The 24,269-nt window shown below is 48.8% G+C and overlaps 2 protein-coding genes across 4 annotated transcripts in view; one reads left to right on the top strand and one right to left on the bottom strand.

The window, feature by feature from the left end:
- CFAP44 (cilia and flagella associated protein 44) overlaps nucleotides 1-5,868 on the top strand; it is a 123,892-nt gene extending 118,024 nt beyond the window's left edge. Inside the window, exons 33-34 of the mRNA XM_068968454.1 lie at nucleotides 2,028-2,162; nucleotides 5,695-5,868. Coding sequence (XP_068824555.1) covers nucleotides 2,028-2,162; nucleotides 5,695-5,868 — 309 coding nt within the window. The remainder of the gene's footprint in view (nucleotides 1-2,027; nucleotides 2,163-5,694) is intronic.
- Nucleotides 5,869-9,831: 3,963 nt separating this feature from the next.
- BOC (BOC cell adhesion associated, oncogene regulated) overlaps nucleotides 9,832-24,269 on the bottom strand; it is a 37,539-nt gene continuing 23,101 nt past the window's right edge. For 2 of the 3 annotated variants that reach the window (XM_068974518.1, XM_068974533.1), the window contains 12 exons: nucleotides 22,318-22,625; nucleotides 18,188-18,350; nucleotides 17,669-17,779; nucleotides 17,129-17,335; nucleotides 16,584-16,765; nucleotides 16,056-16,161; nucleotides 15,671-15,793; nucleotides 13,335-13,556; nucleotides 12,381-12,616; nucleotides 12,134-12,210; nucleotides 11,446-11,639; nucleotides 9,832-10,426 (listed from right to left, as the gene is read on the bottom strand). In XM_068974518.1, the coding sequence (XP_068830619.1) occupies nucleotides 10,239-10,426; nucleotides 11,446-11,639; nucleotides 12,134-12,210; nucleotides 12,381-12,616; nucleotides 13,335-13,556; nucleotides 15,671-15,793; nucleotides 16,056-16,161; nucleotides 16,584-16,765; nucleotides 17,129-17,335; nucleotides 17,669-17,779; nucleotides 18,188-18,350; nucleotides 22,318-22,625 (2,117 nt within the window). In that variant the 3' untranslated portion in view covers nucleotides 9,832-10,238. The remainder of the gene's footprint in view (nucleotides 10,427-11,445; nucleotides 11,640-12,133; nucleotides 12,211-12,380; nucleotides 12,617-13,334; nucleotides 13,557-15,670; nucleotides 15,794-16,055; nucleotides 16,162-16,583; nucleotides 16,766-17,128; nucleotides 17,336-17,668; nucleotides 17,780-18,187; nucleotides 18,351-22,317; nucleotides 22,626-24,269) is intronic. The other variant, XM_068974526.1, reaches the window with a different exon arrangement.

The following is a 24,269-nucleotide window of genomic DNA, read 5'->3' as shown; positions in this document are numbered from 1 at the left end:
CACAGGCTCCTGTGAGCCCCACCGAGTTCCCCCATGGTCTGTCTCAGCTTCCTTATCATTCACTTAACTGGAGGTACTGGTCTATCTTGGGATGAAAGCACCAGCACTGGAGTCTGGGGTCCAGGATTCATGTAAATATGAGGGCAGCATGGCATGAAGGGCGAGAGATTCCACTCTGAGGTCCGCATTAATGTGTAAATGCTCTAAGTGTTAGACGTGAACTGCTGCACTTTGTGCCTGGTGAGTCCCTTCAGTTGTGTCCGTCTGTTTGTGACCCCATGCACTGTAGCCCACCAGGCTTCTCTGTCCATGGGATTCTCCAGGCAAGAATACTGGAGTGGGTTGCCAAGCCCTCCTACAGGGGATCTTCCCAACCCAGGGATCAAACTGTCTCTTATGTCTCCTGCATTGGCAGGTGGGTTCTTTACCACTAGTGCGTGTGTGTGTGTGTGTGTGTGTGTTAGTTGCTCAGTTGTGTCCAACTCTTTGAGGTCCTATGGAGGTCCTCTGTAGCCCCCCCAGGGTCCTCTGTCCATGGCATTCTCTAGGCAAGGATACTGGAGTGGGTTGCCATTTCCTTCTTACCACTAGTAGCACCTGGTAATGCTCTGAGGATCCTCTTTATATAGTTCTATGTAGCTTTTGCATGTCGTTTCCATTCTGGAAATTAGAAAAGCATCTCTAAGTAATAGATTTTATAACAAGGTATATACTGTTTAGCTGGTAGGGTCTTTTTTTTTTTTAATTTAAATTTTTACTTTTATTTTACTTTACAATACTGTATTGGTTTTGCCATACATTGACATGAATCCACCACGGGTGTTGGTAGGGTCTTAAATGTTAAATGCCTACACTGTTCCTGGAGCCATGAGATGAGGCAGTATTCCTGATTCAAAGAGAGGGGCTTTTACAAAGACTTTATAAGCTCACCAATCACACGGCTTCTCTAGTTTTCTGACTTAACAGCAGATAGGGAAGGAGGAGAGGTTCCCAGTGGTATCTTCTTTCCTTATCTAAGATTTGTCACTGTACTGTGGAGAAACAAATTACTCCAGTGCTGGTGTCAGTGGGACTGGATGCTATCAGGGTAGTGCTGGAGATAATATGTGCGATCTAAAATAATTTGTTGGAGCAATAGGGTAACAAAGGAAAGCCACTGGCAGATGTATGGCCATTGAAGCTGGTCACCTTGAGGATTCTGGGCCAACACTGGGGGGAAAAGTGATATAGGAAAGTTTCTGGTTAAACAAGCATTCTCCCTTTTAATTAATGAACACCAGCACTCAGTCAGCATACTAATATCCTTCCTCAGAAGTGGAGTGATACGTATCTTCATCTCATTTTTGCCTACATTCATTCTTTTTTTTTCCTCATCAAACCACACCTGATACACCTGCTTCTGATTATATTATTGGCTTACTATATTTCCCTATGTGCATAGGGCTTCCCTGGTGGCTCAGATGGTAAAGAATCTGCCTGCAATGTGGGAGGACCTGGGTTCGATTCCTGGGTTGGGAAAATTCCCCTGGAGAAGGGAACGGCTACCCACTCCAGTATTCTTGCCTGGAGAAATCGCATGGACAGAGGAGCCTGGTGGGCTACAGTCCATGGGGCTGCAACGAGTTGGACACGACTGAGCAGCTAAACAGCAGCAGTCACTGTATGTGACAGGCGTGAGTACAATAAGCATGGTCTTTGCCCTTGTAGAATTTAGAGTTTAGTTTGTCAGGAAAAACTTCTGGCAGTAAAGAATCTGCCTGCAGTGCAGTAGACCCAGGTTTGATCCCTTGGAGAAGGGAATGGCAGCCCACTCCATTATTCTTGTCTGGAGGTTTCCATGGACAGAAGAGCCTGGTGGGCTACAGTTCATTGTGTTGCAAAGACGCGGACACCACTGAGTTACTAAGACTTTCACTTTCATGTGCATATCACTCCATTTGCTTGATGGTTTTGATCAAATCTGGACATTTGTTTTTTTTTTTCCTTCTCATTCACTGAATCCGTTGTACATCTTCCTGCCCTGGTAGGAAAAGATTGCTCAGGTTCGATGGGAATTGATGATGAAGACAAAAGAACACACCAAAAAACTTCATCAGATGAATGATTTGTGTATTGAAAAGCAGCGGCTTGATTCAAGACTGAATACTCTACAGAACCAGCAGGTATGTTCCTTTTCTTTAGACCCTTGATCAGAATTAGGGATGTTCTGTAAAGGGAGCTACTCATAAGAACACTAAGTGCTGGGCTTTTAAACGAACCTTGATCTTGAATGGGTTTTGGCCCACCTGGGTCTCTGAGGACACTGAGTTGATGCTGTTTACATTATTGACTATACCGAAGCCTTTGACTGTGTGGATCACAATAAACTGTGGAAAATTCTGAAAGAGATGGGAATACCAGACCACCTGACTTGCCTCTTGAGAAACCTGTATGCAGGTCAGGAAGCAACAGTTAGAACTGGACATGGAACGAGAGACTGGTTCCAAATAGGAAAAGGAGTACGTCAAGGCTGTACATTGTCACCCTGCTTATTTAACTTATATGCAGAGTACATCATGAGAAACGCTGGGCTGGAAGAAGCACAAGCTGGAATCAAGATTGCCAGGAGAAATATCAATAACCTCAGATATGCAGATGACACCACCCTTATGGCAAAAAGTGAAGAGGAACTAAAAAGCCTCTTGATGAAAATGAAAGAGGAGAGTGAAAAAGTTGGCTTAAAGCTCAACATTCAGAAAGCGAATATCATGGCATCCAGTCCCATCACTTCATGGGAAATAGATGGGGAAACAGTGGAAACAGTGTCAGACTTTATTTTTGGGGGCTCCAAAATCACTGCAGATGGTGATTGCAGCCATGAAATTAAAAGACGCTTACTCCTTGGAAGGAAAGTTATGACCAACCTAGATAGCATATTTGAAAGCAGAGACATTACATTGCCAACAAAGGTCCGTCTAGTCAAGGCTATGGTTTTTCCAGTAGTCATGCATGGATGTGAGAGTTGGACTGTGAAGAAAGCTGAGCGCCGAAGAATTGATGCTTTTAACTGTGGTATTGGAGAAGACTCTTGAGAGTCCCTTGGACTGCAAGGAGATCCAACCAGTTCATTCTGAAGGAGATCAGTCCAGGGTGTTCTTTGGAAGGAATGATGCTAAAGCTGAAACTCCAGTACTTTGGCCACCTCATGTGAAGAGGTGACTCATTGGCAAAGACCCTGATGCTGGAAGAGATCGGAGGCAGGAGGAGAAGGGGACGACAGAGGATGAGATGGCTGGATGGCATCACTGACTCGATGGACGTGAGTCTGAGTGAACTCCAGGAGTTGGTGATGGACAGGGAGGCCTGGTGTGCTGCAATTCATGGTGTCGCAAAGAGTCGGACACGACTGAGCAACTGAACTGAACTGAACATTACAATGAGCCTGAAGGACCAGCTTCACCGTATGCCTATTGGGTGCTATGAATTCAAACAGAAAGTACGGATTAAGGGATTTGCCTTGACCCTAGAGAGGTAAGGTTATTTAAGTGTAAATAACGATGTCAACCAGAGAAGGCAATGGCACCCCACTCCAGTACTCTTGCCTGGCAAATCCCATGGATGGAGGAGCCTGGTAGGCTGCAGTCCATGGGGTCACTAAGAATCGGACACGACTGAGCGACTTCACTTTCACTTTTCACTTTCATGCATTGGAGAAGGAAATGGCAACCGACTCCAGTGTTCTTGCCTGGAGAATCCCGGGGACAGGGGAGCCTGGTGGGCTTCCGTCTATGGGGTCGCACAGAGTCGGACACGACTGAAGCGACTTAGCAGCAGCAGCAGCAGCGATGTCAACATGCTCCTTGAATCTGCTGTCAAACATCCATTTTCAATATTGGGTATTTCCTTTGACCTAAAGTCTGAACTGAACTGAAAGTCTAAACCACGTTACTTATTAAAAACACTTGTTACTTTTTATGGCTTTCAACTTGCTCTGATAGGTTTTTTGAGGCTAACATAGTAATACTTTATACATAGTATGTGGTGGGTAATACTTAATAGTAAAGTTTCTATTTAAGCCTTGCCTTCTAGGAACCAAACACAGGTATGACATATTCTAAACTATATGCTGTAATACTGTTTTCTCTTGGTTTATACTTTTTAAGCTCCCAGGAAATGGTCTAAAACAGGGGTTTTCGAAGTGTTTCCATGAAGAATGGCATGTGCATCCCCTGGGGAGCTTGTTAGGAATGCAGATTCTGGTTCCCCAGTCAGACATACAAAATCAGAAGTTCTTGGGAGTGGGCCCAGAATCTAGAACAAGCCCTCCAGGGGACTCTGCTGCATGCTAGAATTGAAGAATCACTGGTCTGAGCAAAAGTCCAAAAGAAAGAATGAATAAAAGGCTCTGGGAGGTTTACAACTAGAATTAGAGAAGACGACTAGAATCTGAATGTCAAAGACCTTTTATCCACTAGACAGTTTTTGAGCTGAGAGTCAAGGCAGTGTCCAGCAAGGATGATGGCTACACAGAACCTTCAGAGTTGGCCATGAATACACCTCTGTTGACTTGATGTGCTTTGAACGTCCAGATACCTTGGCAAGGAAAGAGTTTGGACCCAGGAAATCCAGGAAGGAAAATTATTACCTGGGTCTCTTTACATAGTATCTCTTCATAGCTTTACAGGTATGGTCTCATTCCATTGGCGAGGTCATTGAATCTTCAAAATATCGATTTTCAAAGCTCAGAGTGGTCAAGTAACTACTAATTAATATGTGGAGGTTTGTTTTTTAACTGAGGTCTGTCTGCTTCCTAAGCTGACTCCGCTACTATTATTCTTACAACACTCTAGGCATGAAGTGGGGTGTAGATGGCAAGGCCAAAGACATTTCAAAGTAAGAGTAGCCAAAATTTGTTTGGATATGGTAAGGAAAATGAGGGAAAAGCTATGGTGACTTCAGAGTGACCATCTAGACTGACTAGGCATGGTGGGGAGAGGGGCACACATTTACCTGTAACAAATGAGAGTAGCTCAGACAAATAGGGGCGCTTCTCCTCACTTAAGTCTGCAGGAGATGAATTGGGGGTCTTGGTTTATTGGGCCATGATGTCATGGCCAGTATGTGTGATTCTCTTGGTGACTGGTAGAAATTCCCTTCAGAGTCACAGCGGCTGCCTCGGCTCTGTCATGGATGCCCAAATGCCAGCCTCTTGTCCCTTTCATTGAGAAAGCAAGCAAATGTTTTCTGCTACATCTACTGAGCCTCTCCCAGCTGGAAGAGGAACTGGGTAAGGTTAGTATGTAGCTTTCATAGCCTCTGCAGTGAAGGCAGGCAAGGGGGAAGATACTAGGTGTTATGTCCCTTCCTTTAATGTGCATTCAGATTTAGTGAGAATCTACTAATGATATGAGCTATATAGGAAAAGGAGGTATCTTACCTTGGAATTCCAGCAATGAGCCCTGTAGGGTATGAGTGACTGATAGCCAGTTAATCAGTTACCCTCTAAAGGGGATTTTTGCATGTAAGAGTTGCTTATTAGCACAAAGGGACACATTTCCAATGGTGGGATTTCAGTGGAAGAACTGAAGGCTTCTTAAAGAGCGGAGGCTATTTTAGATTGACTGCAAGGCAGGCATGCCTAATAGAGCAATGAAGACAGAGAAGTTTCCATATTCCAAATGATGCTTAAAGCAGGGAGGTGTTCTCTCTCTACAGGGCAACGCCTTCCAGGGCCCTCGGAAAGCAGATATTGAGGCAAGAGAAAGGGTCACGGAACTGATACAAGTCCAAGCCGAAAGGATTCAGGCCTTAAAGGAAGAGATTGCTCTTTTGCGTAAGAAAGGTGGTCTCCTCCTGCCCCCGATTCATCACCCACAAGAGAGTGAATGAAGTCCCAGGGCCTTTAAGTTTGCTTTCTCCTCAAATCCATCCATGATTCGACACACAATTCTACAGTTCTGTTGTCTGCGACAGCCCTACTGTTTTAAAGTGAATGTGTCTGCAAGTCTAAAACCAGATCCAGGCATGTAGTTTTAATGATTTGCCCCCAGTTGGTTATCTCAGAACTGACTGTAATGCTCAACAGCTGCTTACATTGAACTGAACCATTTTAGATGCGCCTGGAACCAACTGGATCAAATATAAAGTCTCAGGAGGCGGTATCTCAAACCATCAGAAAGAATCAGTAATGTATTCTGTTTTGTAAAATTTGTTTTTTGGTTATCTGAATGTTTAGCCATTGGCAAGAAAATCTATCATTCAGCAAACCATGAGAAAACCTTTTCTTGATGGTTAAATCCTTGGAAAATAAACTTTGTTATCAGGTATTCTCTGAGAGGACATGAGAAAAAAACCATTTTGCTAACAAACAGTATCTGGGAAAAAGAAATGCAACTTAGAATTCTGACATTGTTAACTTTGTAAGTCAGTTATTTGAGGGCTTGGGATTCAGGCAATGGATACAAAGAACAGAGCAGTTGGCCTTCGGCTGGCATAAAGCAAGAAACAATCAATCAGCTTCCTGAATCACCCAGAGTTTTAGCAAACTCCTCAGCTCTGGGTAGAGCAGAGAAGTGTGTTTTGCAAAATGGTTAAGAAGGAGGCTCTTCTCTGAAGGTGTCTGCAACTCTACCAGCATTTCCTATAGTTTCTCACATCCTGTGCCTTTTTCTTTCTGGTTCTACTTGAGTCATTTGCTGGCTTTAATACAGATAAGGAAGTAATGAAATAGATTCCATCACTGAGAGATCATCTCTAATAATAACTTCTGATTGTACGTAACGTTTTGGGAGTATCCGTTTGGTTTGGGGGTAAGTGGTCATTGGAATTCATCTTAAGAATGATTTCACCAACAGTTGGACTCCTGTTAGTAATAGGTCTAGTAACAGGTCCACTTTAACGACAGCCTCTCTGGAGGCTGTCCCAGAATATGAATTGGTCATTGAAAAGGAAAGGTGGTGAAGACAATATTGCACCAATGCAGAAAGTGACTCAGCAAAGTCAAGTCTTCCTAACCTGTGGCTGGCCTGCTGCCAAAATTATCATCAGGACTTGGGTTCCTTGTTGGAATGTATATGTTAGAGGTGGCCTGCTGTGTCTGACATCCTTTCGTAGCTTACCGTCTGTGCCTGTCAGCACAGAGCTCTGACGCAGTTGCCTCTCCACTGGACAGCACCCTTGACCACCTTCTCTGTTCTTTGCCCTAAACTATGTGTGCCCTTCAAGCATTTAAGAAAAATATGCTAGTCTTAGCTCTGAGTGTTTTAATTTTTATGTAGGAATAAATAAGAAGGGTCAGGAACCCGGGAGCCACTTAGCTGGGCCTTTCCAACCTGTGTCTCCCATGAGGGTGCAGTCAAACTGTGCACTGGGGCTGTGTCCATCTGAAGCTTGGCTGGAAATGGAAGGGATAACACCAGACCTACTCACTCAACTGGCTGGCCAGCCACCACCCTGAGCAGCTGCCTGGATACAGTGAGCGGTCTTGGAGGGGACACTGTCCCTTGCTGTGGTGAGAGCCAGGGTAAGGTCCACTATTTTCCTGGGCCTCACTGTCAGATAAATGAGAGGTTAAGATAAGCTCTGAGGCTTCCTCTCATTCTGAAATCCTAATTCAGAATGAATGAATTCAGTCTATAGAAGAGCCATGTCAAGGATTCATGTGTATATCAACTTAGGAGTAAAACCAGTCAAGATTATTACGTTTTGTCCACTTGAACCAGACAAAAATCACTAAAGTTTACAAATATTAAGCTTTCATACAGTATGTTTGGAATTTCACAATACAGTTAATTCATTCTTACTTTGAATTAGACAAGGAATAGAGGTAGCTTTAGTTCAATTTCATTGATCCCAGGCTTAGTCTTGCATCTATAACTAAGTATGAGCATCTGAATCTTTGGGAGGTTTAATATCAAACAGGAGAGCCCTGACTAGGGATAGATGGAAAGCTGTCCTTGTTTCCTGAGCAAACTGTTCTCTGCCTCTTGCTGTGCCCTTAGAGAAGGCAGCCACCTTTGAGAGAGGCCAAAATCAGTCTAAGTTGAGTTATTTGTGGGTCAGTTGTTATCATTAAATATCAACATTGAAAGAAAAAGAAACTGTAGAGTCCTCTGTCAGAACTTCATAGGAAAATGAGTTACTCGTTTTGCCAAGACAGCCTATTCTGTTGCGCAGCTTAGGTCTCCTAGCCAAGAGCTGAACTCTGCACCCTCACTAGCTTCCACACACCTAAGTCTTACTCTTCCTTTTGCTTGTTGACTGAATCAGACTTTTAAAAGACACTACGGTAATTAACCTGAATCTAAAGAAATGCAAAATGCAATGAAACTGAAATATAAGTTGCTTTTTCTAGGTTAAAATTTAAAGGCCTGGTACCCTAACCTTTTCCTGCAATTGGCTAAATATGCACATTTATCTTGTTTAACCTGCCTTAGAAGTGCCTTTTCTTTCCCAGGACGTTTTTTGAGGAGCTAAAAGCATTCAGTGTTGTTATTTAAAACTACTTTCTGCACAGCACTGGAGCGTACCCACTTCCATCCATAGCATTCACCGGAACTTACTTTGACAACCACTGGGGTCAGTAAGCATTAAAAAAAAAAAAAAAAAAAAAAACCGGAAGATTTAAAAAAGCCAGTGGGCTAGGTGAGTTACAGCCCCGATCTGAGAGGTGAGACTTGTCCCCCTCCTTCTCTAAGCCCTCCATGCCAGATTTTATCAGAAGTCACAATTCTGCCTGAAATCTGACTCTTCCCTGCTTCTTCAATCTTGTCTGAAGTCTTCTCTCCCCTGCTCTGTGTCTCCTTTCCTATAATTTCCATATTCCTTACAGTCCTTCATTTCATTTCTTAAAATATTTTAAAAATACTGCTTTTCTAAAAACCATGTTCCAATTTAGCTGCTGGATGGAGAAAGGCTGCAAGAACTTCTCGCCAGCAGAGGGTGTACTTGTCCAGAACCATCAAAGTCACTCCTGGGGCTTTCCTAGGACTTTGTTTATCCAATTCGTGACTAGAGTGTGAAGCTAGGGTCTGCCATTGATGACTCTTAACAGGATTAAGTGTCTCAAGTGGCAGTTCATCTGTAACTCAATTCTACTGAAATCTAGAAGATACATTTCCCTCCTGAACACAGTTAAAAGTGTGTTAGGGCTCTCAGCAAAAAGCTTTGGTCTCCATTTTACCACTTGTACATAAAAAGGTTGATCCTGCGGCTGGAGGGCAGTGAGTAAACGTTCATTTTAAACAACTAGTGAGTCAAGTCGTCTGGCTACGTTGCTGTGTCTTTGGGAAAAAGGGAAGTGAATTTTACCAGGCACCGTATATTCAGGTGTAGCATAGCACTTCACTAAATGGTATTTTAGAGAAAATACTTAGTCAACACACACCTGCATAGAAAAGACGAATCTCATTCCTTCGAGCTGCCCAGAGCTTTACCTTAAGTCCAGAGAACGGGGACTCTGCTTCTCCTCGCCCAGTGTACCCCGTCTCCCTCTTGGACAGTTACTACGCATCTGCTTTGATGAAAACACAACTGACATTCAACATTTAAAAGGACAAAATCAGAAACCTTTGCCGCCTTTTCCAGATGTCTCCCTGACGGATCTGAAAACGTTGCAAGTGGATGTTTCTTCAAATGCTCAGACTGAATCCTAACATCTGAAGAGAATGCTGACTCATACATGACTAAGCTGAAGGTTATAGGGAAGACTAAACATTTATTTAGACGTTACAGTGTTTATTTTTACAGAGATATGTTGTCACAGATTATTGCTTCTGGAAGGTTTGCTAATGCTCACAGTACTATACACATCTCAGTCTATCTCACGGGCATCTCGGGAAATCATTGCCAGCAGCACCAGATCCAGCTGCCGTCACGGGTGGCTCTAGCTCTGAGGCCGTGGCGCTGGCCTTGTTTCTCTCACGGTCACTGTGGATGGTGTGCCTAGGAGTCCTCCTTCCGCAGGCTTTTCTGTGGGTCTGCTGCACCCCTCCCCGGGCAGTGGCACAGGATCCAAGGGACATGTTTGCCTCCTCAGACTGTGTTGCTGTTCGCCTGTTGATGCCTGTTATGTTGTGGCTTATTTTCCATCTCAGACCTCAGTGGGGAGGACTTGCTGTGTCTCTCCAGAATTATAAAAACATATACATTTATTTACAAGTGCATAAATATATAAATATGGCTATAATAGAAAAATAAATACCAATTTCCTCTCTTTAAAAAAAAATAATATATAGTCTTTGTGGGATATCAGCTTCTGCCTAAATTGTAGGAGGTGGTGTTTCAAAAGACATGTGCACTGGTGGGCTAGGGGAGAGCCGCACCCCGAGTTCCTGCCCCGCATAGGACCCAGAGGGGTGCTGGGGACACCAGTCTCCTCTCCCCACAGGGCAGGAGTCAGGACTGTCCACCTCTTCAACCGGCACGAGGCCCAGGCAGCACGGGGGTCCTGAGGGGAGAGAGAAGTGGGGAACGTTAGGGTCCAGACTGCCAGGAACAGCGCTCAGTCACTGGAACAGAAGTTGGCTACATGGCCTTAAGGAGACACAGAGACCCACAGCTATCGATACACGAGAACAGCTGCACTCCCTCTAAGGACAGTCACAGACCTGGCATGGTCCACTTCTTACCCACGTCCCACCTGCACTTTTCAGTGGTGGAAGCAGAGACCCTCCTGCCTTTACCCTGTAACTGAGGGTGGAAATGAGGGGGGCTGAGCCCAGGAACTGTGCAAGACAGTCCTACTCTCTCCAGGTGTGGGCTGCCAGTCCAGCCTCCCCATGCTTTCTGGCTGTTGAGTGTCCCACTCACAACTGTGCCTGTACTGGAATTTCATCTCCCAGAGCCAGGGTCCAGGATCTGCATCCTGACCCAGCATCCACTCCATGAAGGCTAAGAAACATCAGCTCATTCTCTGAACCAGCCTGTGCCCAACCAGCTATCAAAAAGATGGGCACAAAGAAAGCCAGTGGCTGGGGTGGGGGGCACTGTGCACTGAGTCCCCTGGAGGGAAAGTCTGGTGGAAGCACAGAGTTCTATGATGTGAGAACTTGGCTTCTTAATGATGGGTGCAACCTCATTCCTTAATAAAGACGTAGGACCCAGCAAAGCAAGGTGTTTCAGAGTGATGAGAAAGTGCTCCTTGGTTTGATGAGAGGGGCAGCAAGAATTTGCAAATTGCCTTGAAATGCTGAGACCAAAAAGGTTTCTTTCTCTGAAATGGAGAAGTACCCTTTCTCAGTCTCTGAGCGCACAGCTTGGACCTAACGGACACTCTCCTGCAGATCTGCTGGGCCTTCAGCAGGGAAGGAGGCGGCCAGCTCCCCTTCACACCCCCCATCCTGGATACACAAGCTGTGGATGGTCTTTACCAAGCATCACCCTCAAGCATCACTGTTCTCTCCCTGCCTCCATGTCACTCCTGGGGCATGGATGTCTATCTTATTCCGCCCTGCCCTTGGCACTGACCTGGGTGAAAAACAGGGTCCCACATGGCTTCCAGCCCAAGACTCTGGGGTACACTCCTCATGCCTGGCTGGCCCGTGGCTTCAGGCTGCTCCTGGAGGTGGTGGCAGTCCCGGTGCGGCGGGAGCAGCTGGTGAGCTGAGTCATCGGGCAGTGTATACAGGAAAGTGCCCTCGTCTGGGTGAGACCTGGGTGCTCTGCATGCACAGAAGCGGGGGGGGGGGGGGGGCGGGAGGGGAAGAGTGGGCCTGGATCTCACATCCCTGGCTGTGCCCCTGTCTATGGGCACCAGAGCTAGGCAGAGCTCAGACAGGGCAGGGGCTGCTCCCCTCAGGACATCAAGGGTGCCACATCATCACTTGCATGGGCAAGTCTAGTCTATTTCCATTTGATTCCATGTGTGTCCCGAGTATGTGAAAGGGTGTGGAGTCAGGTGTCCAGGGGCCTGTGGATATAGCTAGCTGTGTGGCGCTGCTCTGGACTGACAAGGAAGGGGAGAATTTCTCAGCAGAAAAGGCATCATAATTGCAAACACAACAACTCCCTCTCAGGCTCAGAGTCCAGTGGAGCAAGCTGTCACAAGGGGATCCCTGAGGGGCGCAGTAGGGCTCCCCTCTCTGTGACTCATGCCGGGCTTGGGGAGCCAGGGAGAAACCGAGCTCTGGGGCTCAGGAGTGGGAGGCTGGGGTACCTGGAAATCTGCGGACTGTGGGGGTCATATCCGTTGCCAAGAAAGGTCTGCCTCAGCATGCTGTTCACATCCTCCTGCTGCTCAAAGAGTGACGAGAAGGTCACATCAGAGTCCAGGTAACTTTCCCGTTCTTTGTCCAGCAGCCCAGGATTGAGCCTGGGAGGGAAGAAGTCCCAGGAGGCGGCCCAACCACCCCTCAGTGGCACCCCATACCTGTGTGCCCACGCTGCTCCCAGAGCCACGTTACCTGCTGAAGCTCCCCTGGACAGTGCTGCTGTGGCTTCATGCCTGGGTAGCCCATGGCAGCTACAGGGCAGGCCCTGTTCACGTGTACCCCGTTGGCACAGGCCCGGCCATTGGTGCCACTGAGGTAGGGCTGCCCACTGGCCCGGTGGCCTGGGAGCCCTCCCAGTGGTACCATAGTGTACTGGCAGGAGGAGGACAGAAGGGCACTTCGAGGAAATCCCAGGTCTGTTGTATGCTCTGGAAGAACACAAGACAGAGCTATGAGTAGGTCAAGGAGGCCTGGGGCAGCTGGTAAAAAAAGTCCCATATGAATCTCAGAAAACTCCTGAGGATTTAAGGTCAAATGAGGTAGGCAGGGAATTGACACTGCCCCAGGTGAGAGAATATTCTCTTAGAAAATTCTTCCTGTCACCCACTTCCTCACAGCTAGACTTTTTTTTTTTTTTGCAGTAGGAAAGGGGACAGAGGACCAGGGTCTGGGAGAACAAAGTGGTGACTGAACAGAAGGAGCGCAATATTTAAATGAAGCAAGGAGACCAGATGTGTTGCCATTTGAAGCAGAACTCAGCGGGTAACTCAGATTAACCGAGGATTAGGGGGACAGCTCAAGGCAGCCGCAGACCTGAGGAGGCAGAAGGGGCAGGGTCAACGTGCGTGTGGCCAATCGGCAGCTTCAGACAGTAAAAGGAGATAGACCCAGGTAAGCGCTGAGCCCCAGGGAAGGCCGTGAGGACAGACCGACTCCCACTCCCTCCTCTCCACCTTCCAAGACCTGTGAGCATCCTCTGCCTCTCCCATCCCTCTGGAGGACCCAACAGGAGCCTAAGCTCCCATCAGTGCAAAGCAGGGCGCCTAGGATCCAGGCAGAGGCCTCCTTGGGGGCTGCAAGGCCCCGCCTCCTCTCTTCCTGCCCAGGGCTCCTTCCCCTTGGTGCTGAGGAGGCTCACTCACTCACTTTGCTTAGACCAGGCCCTCCACAAGCAGAAGGGGATGAAGGCAACGATGATGAGGACGACAGAGCCCAGGACGACCCCAACAATCAGGTAGGGCAGGTCGCTGGAGCGGGCCACCATGGCCCCCGTGCCCACTGGCCGCTCTATGGCTTCAGGGGGTGGTGGCTGAGGTGGGGCCAGAGTTGGGGGTGGAAGTCGACCGGGCTGACCAGAAGACTTCCGAGCTGTAATGGGGACAAAACTCATGTCAGCCTCTAATTTCTTTGACATTTCTTTCACGACAAATAGGACAACAATACCCCGATTCCACAGGTGTGAGAAATGGGGTCAAACTCATAAGGCAGTGTCTCTGGTAGAGGAGTGTGGTGTCCAAGCTCAGCACAAAACAGACTTCCAATGTGAAACTGGGTGTGGCTGAAGAAACATGACCCTTACATTTCAAAATATATCCTGAAATATTTATGGACCTAGAGTGAGGGTCAGGCTGGGTCTTTGGGGCAGAAGTGGTATAGGAACTTTCTAAAAGAATAGTTGGGGATCTTTGGGAAGAAAATATTTTAAAATGCATGAAACCAAAAAGAACTGAAAATGGAAGAACTTCCGTGTGAAGCTGCTATTCCTGGGCACACTGGAGATGCAAAGCCCTGGGTCTGAGCTGGGACATGGGGTTTGGGCTCCCTAGGACCGACAGTGCTTGGGAAACACCAATCCAAAGTCCATGAGGTGGCACCTCCTCATCCTTCTGCTCTCATCAGGGTGTGTCTGACGCCGTCAACTCCTTTTCCCAGCTGAATTTCCCCCGAGTTTCTGATACAGCAGTCCTCTGGGTTTCCCACAACCTCTCTGAGTGCTGCTGCTGCTTGTATTTCTCTCTCCTTGCCCTTTTCTTCCTGTCTCTGCTTCAGACACCGACAAGTCCTCCTGGTCCCTCTCAGTCTACGCTCCCTCCTCTTCTTCACTCTGTTCTCTTCCCATAATTTCAGCCTATATCCTGCCAACTGCCAGATACCCTCATGCCCAGGGCCCTGGGCATGAGACCTGCTCCCTCACAGGACACCTGGCATTCCAGGGTCTCAGAAGAGCCAGACTCGGTGCATCTCCAAGTGGTTCACACCTCGCTCCTTCCGCCCAGGATGGGGTTCTCTGCTGGTCTTCCCATCTCGATAAAGGGCACCTCCACCTGAGTGCCACCTCAGCTCAAAACCTCAACTTCACCCTGAACTCCTTTTGCTCTCTCTCAACCTCAACGCACCACGTCCCTGGTCCTCCCTATACGTCCTCAGAAAAGAAACTCACACCCACCCTGCTTCTCTTCACCTTTGCTTCACAGCCCCAGTTCTTGCCCCTCAGTTTACAGTCACCTTCCTGACAAATGCAACGATGACCCTTCTCCACCTCACAGCCCACGGGGTCCTGGATGATCCCACTGCCTTCCAACGTCCCTGGCCTCTTCTCTGAGCGCTGCCCCCTCTCGCTTCCAGTGCCACACACTCCTACCAGATGGAGGTACGTGCAAGTCTTGTCCTGTCCCCCAGGCGGCTCCCTCCACCCGTCTGAAGGCTCAGTTCTTCCAGAAGACCCTTGCAAAGCCCATGCAAGGGTTCTGTTCTCTGCCTTGGGCACTTTGTGTCACCTGACAGGGGACTGCTGGCTGTGTGCACCCCCCACTTCTCTGCACAAGACAGACAAGGGCAGGAAGGGCACACGGGAGAGCGAGCTGACGTCACAGGAAAACCGACTGTTTCCTTGTCTCCATCCTCCAGATCTATCTTCTCCAGATTGTTTTCTTACAATCTACCTTTCAGTGTTTGCAAAATGGAAATATCTATCCATTTGACCAAGGGCAAAAATTATTATTTTATGACTATGTTTAACATGTTTCAGTGCAGGGAGAGAGTCTGGCCTTGTAGTTAGATGAACTTGGTCCACAGAGTGCTCCGCCACTAACCAGCTGTGTGACCTTGGTCAAGGTATAACATGTCCTGATGCTCGGTTTCTCTCATTGGGTTGTAGTTAAACTAAGTAAAGCAACCAGTGTAAGTACCAGATATTATCATAGGAATAAAGTGTTTATAGAAAGCTCTCAAGACCAGGTTCTAGTCCATGAGATCAAGTATGAGTTAAATCCCAAGTTCCATGAAACCATCATGATGGCATCCCCATTTGTACTTGATAAGAGGCACAGGCCAATGAACAGATGGATTAAAGTGGCAAAGCTGGGGGATACTTGGAAGATAAGGAGTCATTCCGGAGAAGAGAAACCCAGCACACACAGCAGTGGCTTTGCCCAACCTGCTGGGAAGAGCAAGAGGAGAGTGGCGAATCCGAAGAGACTCACCTTTGGTCTCACAGATCATCACGTTGCTGAACTCGCTCTCCCCTCCTTCGTTGAAGCACTGCATCTTAATGTCATAGGAGGTCTCTGGCTGTAGGTGGCTGATGGAATGCCAGTATCGATCCCCTGGGGGAGAGACCGAGAGAGTCAGACGTGGTGATCACGCACGTGTTTGCTCGCTCCCCACTGGAGGAGGTGTTCTGGATGCCCATCCATGGTCCTGTTGTGCCATCACCCTGGGAAGGAAGCATGAGGGCCTAGGAACCCAATGACCCCAAGTATATCATGAAAGAGCCAACACTACGGGGTATGCTAGCCCAGATTTTCTCCTTTCACCAGCTTCTGGCTCCCCTGACAACAGGGGGAAAACCTCACAAGGGTTTCTCACCTTCCACCATATCCTTCTTGTAGTCACTGTCATTGTCACTGTCTGTGGGTCGGTAATAGATATAGAAGCCGTGGATTGGGGTGTTGTTGTTACTTGCTGGGATATACTGCAGGGAATAAAGAAGACACAAGTTGACAATAGAGCACAGAGAAACCATCATGTGAGCAGAACCACTGGTGGATGGAAATGTCACCCAGCCTAGAGTTTAAAATCCACTGGGGACCCAGACATTTCTGATGATCTCCAGACTCTCTGGACAATAACATAGAGATTACTGGTTATTTTACATAGCCTAGGAGTCCCAGCTTTTAGAGAAACAAACTCCCATTTCTTCAGAGCCCTCTGAAGCTTCCTGGGTATTGTGAGGGTGAGCCTCTCCGGCCCAATTCCCAGGAACACCTAAGGGGAGGTAGCTTAGGATGAGCCAAGGGAGAAAGGTGACTCCTTCCCGCCTGCAGTGCTGTCCCCTTCTGTCCAGCACACAGCTTGGTCCTGTCACTCCGCTGCCGGCTGCACCAGACCACTCACCATCCACTTGAGCATGATGGTGGTCTCGTTGACGGCATCAGTGAAGGTGATGTAAGGGCCTGCCACGGGCCTCTCGTACACTCGGCTGCTGTAGCCTGACACCATGTAGGGCCGGGAGGGGGCGCTGGGCTCGCTCTCCCCCAGCATGTTCAGAGCCCGGACTCGGAACTTGTAGGAGGTGCCTGGGGAGAGACACTCCCTGAACTGGGGGGCCGGGAGACACCACCTGCCTCCCGCTCAGCCCATGCAGGCTGAGGACCTAGAGGGGTCTTCTGGGCAGTCTTTCCCCAAAAGCAAGCTCTAAAGGACTCCAGAACTCCCACCCTCATCAGAAAAGAGCCAGGAGGTTGTTTGGGACTATTTATGGAGAGAGGGAGGCAGAAGTAGGGGCTTGTGGGGCTGAGGTAACACGACCAAGAATGGCCACGAGAGCCTGGTGGTGGGTGGGGGACAAGCAGAGAGAAGATCCTCCCAAAGCTTCCCTTCTCCTCCAGGGAGCTGGTGGCCACCAGGGGACCAGGGAGGGCAGTTGGCCAGGGCCCTACCTTTCTCTAGGCCTGTGATCTCCACCGAGAGCCGGGAGGGAGGGATGGCGCTGGTGGCTAGAATCCAGTCCCCCACTTTCTTCAGCTTCTTGTACTCCACACGGAAGGACTGGATAGGGAAGCCACCATTCCCACGGGGAATCCAGGTCACATACACTGAAGTCTCAGAGGCCATGGAGATGGTGGGCCTGTCTGGAGCTTCTGGAGCTGGAGGAGACCATCCACGTGGCAGGAAGGAAGCGGGAGGGAGGAAGTGATGAGAGGGTGGTGGTAATGTGACTAGACTTGGCCTGCTCCCAACGGGAGCCAGCCCCACCCCACAGCCCCGCACCCCTGCGGGCCGCATCAGATCCCAGGGCTCCCCAGGTCACTTTCTAGGGAGGAGCTCTTGAAAAGTTCCAATCCATTCTCTCTTCCTGTGGTCAACCGGGGAGAGGCCAGGAGTAGGTCGCAAGGACTCCCAGGCCCCACTCACTGCAGCAGTGAGCCTTCTGAGGCAGTGGCCCTGGGCCCCGGCCCGCGGGGTTGCTGGGGGCTTACGGGATAGGCGGCTGTGGTCCGGCTGGCTGCTGCTCTGGGCTCTTTCTCCAGGGTCATCCCTCTGGATCTGCTGCTCCTTGCTGGCCACGATTTCAGGTTTGGGCCGTCGTCCTGGGTAGAAATGGGTTGAGATCAGCACAAGAGAGAATGTGCGTTGGGGCTCTCCTTCCATAGTCTTTTCTGCCTGAAGTCCTACCAGGGTGTCTGACAAGACCATGCAGATAACAGAGGGCATTAGAAGCGTGGTCTGATTTTTAGCTCCATTTGATGGGCATGGAATTGCACGTGGCCCCCAAGTGCGAAGGGGGCAAAGGAATGCCAGAGGCCAGCTGGTGCCTCTCCTGATGGGAGGTGGGACCGCAGCCTCGACAGGGCACACAGACCACAGGGAGGCAGAAGCCAGAAGGAAGATAAAGTTCAAGGTGAACAGCTGGAGCAAGGTGAACAGGGCTTCCACCTGACCTTGTAGGACTGCTCGGGCCCACGGAGACCCTAAGCCAGGGAATACTGGACCCTTACCAGTTCGGAAGGTGACCATAGCCGTCTGGCCTTCGCCTGCACAGTTGTAGGCTGCCATCTCCACCTCATACAAGCTCCCAGGGTCTAGGCTGGTGAGGGTCAGGCGGTGTTGGCTGGCCGGAATGCCAGAGATGGTCCAGTCATCAGAGGAGTTGGTGACCTGCTAGAGAAGGTGGCTGGTATAAGGACCAGCCTGTTGCATGGAACTACAAGTGGCTGTGGCTTACAAGGAAAGCAGAGTTGAGCCCAAGAAGGCAGAAGAAAGGGAGGGAGATGGGCCAGGTTGGCGGGGAGATTGGCCCTACAGAAGGCAGACTGGTCCTGCAAGCCCAGGACATCGTCCTTGCTGGGCCAGGAAAGCCAGGCTCCTGGATCCCTCATCTAACCATTTCATGAAAGAAAACTCAGTGGGGAGGAGCAAAATGCCCGACTGACACTACTCAAAGTTTCTCCAAAGGCCTCTCCCCCTTTCTAAAAACATCCCCATTTAACTTCTTTCTCCTTGATCTGCTGAAACCAAACAGTACCCTCATATTCTAATGAGATGACAATGAGAATGATAAAAACAGCACCAGTGGAAACGGCCACATTTGCTGAGTGCTAGGATGTGCTGGGGCTTCCCTGGTGGCTCAGATGGTAAAGAATCTGCCTGCAATGTGGGAAGCCTGTGTTCAGTCCTTGGATTGGGACAATCCCCTAGAGAAGGCAATGGCAGCCCACTCTGGTCTTCTTGCCTGGAGAATCCCCATGGACAGAGGAGCCTGGTGGGCTACGATTCATGGGGTTGCAAAGAGTCAGAAATGACTGAGTGACTAACACTAACCTCTATGCGCTACAATACATGGTTACATGCACCATAAAGCATGTTACATGCACCATAATGCATTTCCATGACAGCAGTCCAAGAGATGGGTGTTAATACCATTCCCACCTCACAAGCAGGGAGGCTAAGGCTTAGAGGGACAAGTGACTTGCCTAAGACCACATCACTAGTGAGTGCAGAAATCCTGGCTTGACTCCAGAAAACAAGCTCATAAACGTCACCTACCCTAGAAAGAAAGTCTGGGAGCTAGACTAGTCCTGGATTCAAATCCGAGCTGTGTCTCTTACCACACACAGATTACCAGCTGGGTGAAACCCTGAGCAACTTCCCTAATCTTCCCGACCCCTACGCTTTTCAGTCCTTAAATGAAGCAAGTTAAATCTCTCAGCCTATTCTGAAGATTAAACCCGATGACTCACTGAAGCTGGCACACAGTAGGTTCTCAACAAGTACCTGTCCTCCCCTTCCTCCCTCAGTGAGGATTTCAACCCTCTTTTTTTCTACTCCTGCCCTCAGGCCTAGATCAGAACTTAAAAACCATGGATGAACCATAACCATCACAGATTACTCTTTAATGGCTTCAATTTCCTAGCTCTGTAAAGAAAAAAAATCAAGGAGCTCCAGACTTCCAGATAGGCGTTGCCGAGAGGCTGTTTCCCCCTCCCCCACCCCACCTTTGAGGACACAGCCTTCCCGCCAACTGTGCACATCTCCAAGAGCCTGCTGGGGCCTGAAGCTTTGGTCTGCTGAAGGAATTAAACAGCTGGTAGGAAAAGCTCTTATCCCCAAGTAGAATATTCCAAAGTAGAACAAAACCTACTATTCAAAGGCCAGGGATGGTCTGGGCTCATTCATGTCAGGCTTCCAGGATTTGTTCCAAGGGGAGAAGTTTTTACAAACTGAGAATCCCCAATGGTGCTGGAAACCCAAACACAGTAGCCCAGGGTCTGCAGATGCACCAGGAAATGAAAACTGGCTTCATGTATGTGAAAAAGTGAAAATGAGATGAATGACTCCCAGGCTCCAGCAAGAGAGGGGGCTGAAAAAATACAACCCAAAGGCTGATTTTTGCTTTCAAAGTCCTTTCCTGTGTGATGATCTTTATGACAAGTTAGTCCCTCAAGAATGAAACTGCTTTCAAAACATAACTGTGCCTTGGCAATGTCCACCTAACAGTTCCAAGTGCCCCACAGGCCAGATCCCGACAGGAGCCAGGCCCAGCGGGGCCCTGTCCTCTCACTTCCCCTGTGCCCCTTCTCCCTGGGCCTCCCAGTGCTGGCCTCACTTCACTGGGCTCAGAAATGAAAATAAGAAATGGAATGGCAATTAGTCACTGTCATGCACACTGAGAGAGTGAATGCGGCCTCAGCCTGGTGTTTCCGGATCACCTCGGGTAGCCTCTGCCAGACTGCCTCTTGGGGAGGCGGTTTTACGGCCACCTATTGGCCCGAAAAATATTATTCTTGCTGTCATGCTGGTTCTTGTCTCCTGGGGACCATGAGCATTTGGCCTGCCCTGATCTTTGTCTCAAACTCTGCGATAGAAGTGTCCAGTTACATGGGGAAATAAGGATTAGGACCATAACCCGTGCTCAACAATACTGCTTTTTGTTAAAAACTCATCCACCCCCTCTGCTAGCTGCCTATGAGGAGGCCAGCAGGCCAAGTGTTAATGAGAAACTGCCTCCTCTCACCCCCACCTAGGAGGCGGCCTGACCACAGGTGCCTCTGTGGACAGGTCCTGACCAGAGGTCTCCAAGAGAGCATGGAAAGGGTGAGAAGAGAGCAACGGAGCTGCCGGGGCCCAGAGCAGGAGCCCAGCTTCTGCAGAGCCTGCACTGTTCCCTGGGGAAAAGTGGTTTCCTTTGGTTTTGGAGAGGGAGGAAAGTTGATAAATGTTTTCAGTTCCACAGTCATTTATCTTCCATATTTTCTACCAAGTACAACTAGCACTTTTATAAGCAACAGATAAATGCGTAATAAAATCTAGCATTTATGATACATTAGAAAGGGAAAGTGAAGTTGCTCAGTCGTCTCCGACTCTTTGCGACCCCATGGACTGTAGCCTACCAGCCTCCTCAGTCCATAGAATTTTCCAGGCAAGAATACTGGAGTGGGTTGCCATTTCCTTCTCCAGGGGATCTTCCCAACTCAGGGATCAAGCCCTGGTTTCCCACATTGCAGGCAGATGCTTACCGTCTGAGCCACCAGGGGAGCACTGCTTATCAAATAAGATTTTTAAAAACCCTTTAAGGACAATAGTTTTCTACTGTCTAATGGCCTTGGGCCTCCCTGGTGGTTCAGATGGTAAAGAATCCACCTTCAATGCAGGAGACCGGGGTTTGATCCCTGGGTCAGGAAGATCCCCTGGAGAAGGAAATGGCAACCTGCTCCAGTATTCTTGCCTGGGGAAATCCTACAGACAGAGGAGCCTGGTGGGCTACAGTCCATGGGGTTGCAAAGAGTCTGACATGACTGAGGGACTAATACTTTCACACTTTTCAATGGCCTTAGGAAGAAAACAGCATGCACCTGGGATAAACAGAAATGTTTCCCAGGATATTTTCTTAAAGGAAATGTCCTCCCCTGGGAGCAGCAGGTGAGAGTGTAAGCCCTGAACGAGGGTGGCAGCCTGGAGGCCCCATCCTGTCTCAGAGGGCACAGTGTTTAAGAAGACAGGAGGGCCCAGTTCTGTCCCTGATCCCATCAGACCCAGAGATTCCCTCCTTGACAGCCCCTAAAACATCCACCTGGACAGACTTCCTTCTGTCAACGAGAAATAGCTGAGGTCTGAACACCATGATGTGTTTTTCAGCTCAAATGCCTGCTTGCCAAACCTGAGCTGTAAGGAGTCCTGAGAACTGAGGCAGCATTTTGTAGCCCTCAGAGAAAACACTTGTTCACAAGTATTTGTTTTCCTGGCTCTAAAGCTAGCTTGCCATGCCCGAGTTCCTGCAGGTATGTACCCAGCAGAGCTTCCTTAGATTAAACAACAAAACATCAACAACAAATGGCAGAGGAGCGGAGGGGGATGGTTAACAGGAAGTCTATGAACTCTCCTTGGGACTGGAAGCTGGTTGGCAGGCCTGAGACCTAGAGGCACAACCATGGCTGAGCCTCTTAGGGCCCCAACAGCCAACTCACAGCCAGCTTCCTGGGAGGTGGTAGGAAAGTACGCTGGAGGGCACAGAGGTTGGGATCAGCCTTGGAGACCACCTGCAGGCTTCAGGAGTTCTGTGGGAGATGGGCAGGGTGCAGATACCCCAGCCAGCCTCATAGCGAAGTAGCCACAACACCCGATGTCATACCTTGCGGTGTTTCACCACGTAGTAGAGGACCGGTGCTCGGCTGCTGCCTTCATGCCGAGGCCGCCACACCAGCTCGTACGAGTCAGTCTTGGACGTGCGGGGTGAGCTGAGGATGATGGGTGCCTCAGCGGGGGCCACCGGCCCCTGATCCCTGGGGCACTGTGGGGAGGCTGGCTGCTCTGATGCCTGGGGCCTCAATAGCCCTGGGTGGCCCTTGGGCGTTTGGTCGGGGCCGCCAGGTCTGGAGGGTGGCACTGGAGGTGTGACAGTGGCTGACTGAGCATCCCACCATGGTCTCAGGGTGGTACCTGGAAGATGAGCAGTGGAGAGAAGATAGGGACAAGCAGTTAGTCCCCTGGCCGCTTGCTCAGCCGTCCCCCCACAGAGAAAATGGGGAGAGAAGTCAGAGGGAAAAGCTGCTAGGGCAAGAAGAGCCCTGGGCTGGGGACCTGAGGTGACATCAGTCCCCTCAATACTCTGCCAGGCTCTGTGGGGACAGAGGGCTGTGTCCCTGCCTGCCAGGGTGGAAATGCAGCCTGAGGGCCCCTCCCAGGCTTCCTGCCACCAGCCCGTTTTCCTGCGTTCACGTGTGTCTTGGCTGAACTATCTCAATTTGCTCTCAAGGTGCTAGGAGCCCTTTCTCATATCTCTGTGTGTGTGTGTTGGGGGGGGGGTGGGGTGGTATGGAGACATGTCCCCCTCTCACTGGGGGATCTGTACCATGGCACAGAGTGGGCCTCTTCCTGCTCCACTGTGGGGACCTGGAGATGTGAGCTATGAATGTAAATGTTTCTGAGACTCTCAGAGGCAGGAGGGGCCTCACTCCCTTCAGGAAGGGTCCACGGACTCTGCCAACACTAGCTTCTGTGGAGCCCTATACCAAGATCACAGGTGTGAAGCTCTGTACCAAGTTCACAAGATAAAAATCTCTGGAAGTGACCAAGCTCCATAGCAACTGTTGCCGTGGGCCTCTGGATCTAAACCCGCCAGTTCCCTGACCCCATATTAGGTAAAATACCCACCCTATTATCCATCCTATGGCATCCTAACCAATCACCTAATGCCACCATTGCAGTAGGAATTTTCTGTCTTGAGGCTATAAAAGTTGGCAGCTAGCCTGTGAAAGGATTCGGCTCTCCATTGAGCCGGCTCACTGTTCTAACAGCATCTCCCACTCTTGTAAACTTTAGTCTCTTCTGTTTCTGCCTCATGTCCAGAAATTCTTTTCCAACCTGCACACGGACCATGACAGTTTTTATTACCTGACCTCCTGCACCATAGGAGGTTGGCTCCTGATAATGCTGACTCAGCATTATTCCTGGTTGTATTTTTCTCCAGTTGATTCTTCAGTAAGTTTTATTTCCTTCCTAGGAAAGTTCTTGAGGGCAGGGTCTTTATTACATTTCTCTGCATCCCCCACACTGCCTAGACCAGTGCTGAGTAAACAGCAGCTCAATCTATGTAGACCAGAAGGTACTAGCCTGTTACTTATATGGAGATGCTTGGCCTTTGCCAAGCAATTATTAAAATTATGATCTATGCAGGTGTCAACTGAAATGAATCAAGCTAAGAAAGACAGACGTGCTTTGCTTTGTGTTAGAACAGTGGTTATCAAACTGGGTTCTATGGAACTCTAGGAACTCAAGAGATTCTGAAAACTAAAAGTTTTTTTTTTTAATACAGTATTTAAATGGGTTATTTGCACTGCTGAAAATCTGCACTTCTGACTTATTAATAAGTTAATGTAAATTTGAATTTAACTGTGTTAGTTGCTCAGTCGTGTCCGACTCTGTGACAATGACTGAACAACTAATATTATTAGTTGTAAGTTCAAATTTATATTAACTTACTAACAAGTCAGAAGTGCAGATTTTCAGTAGTACAAATGAACCATTTATATATTATATTTAAAGCCATTTTTATTTATTGTATACACAGGGGTTTTAACTTGG

The sequence above is a fragment of the Capricornis sumatraensis genome, chromosome 1 (genome assembly GCF_032405125.1).
Source record: "Capricornis sumatraensis isolate serow.1 chromosome 1, serow.2, whole genome shotgun sequence".
In the NCBI taxonomy this organism is placed as follows: domain Eukaryota; kingdom Metazoa; phylum Chordata; class Mammalia; order Artiodactyla; family Bovidae; genus Capricornis; species Capricornis sumatraensis.
The sequence above is the reverse complement of the archived record's forward strand: the minus strand, read 5'-3'. Positions and strand labels throughout refer to the sequence as shown.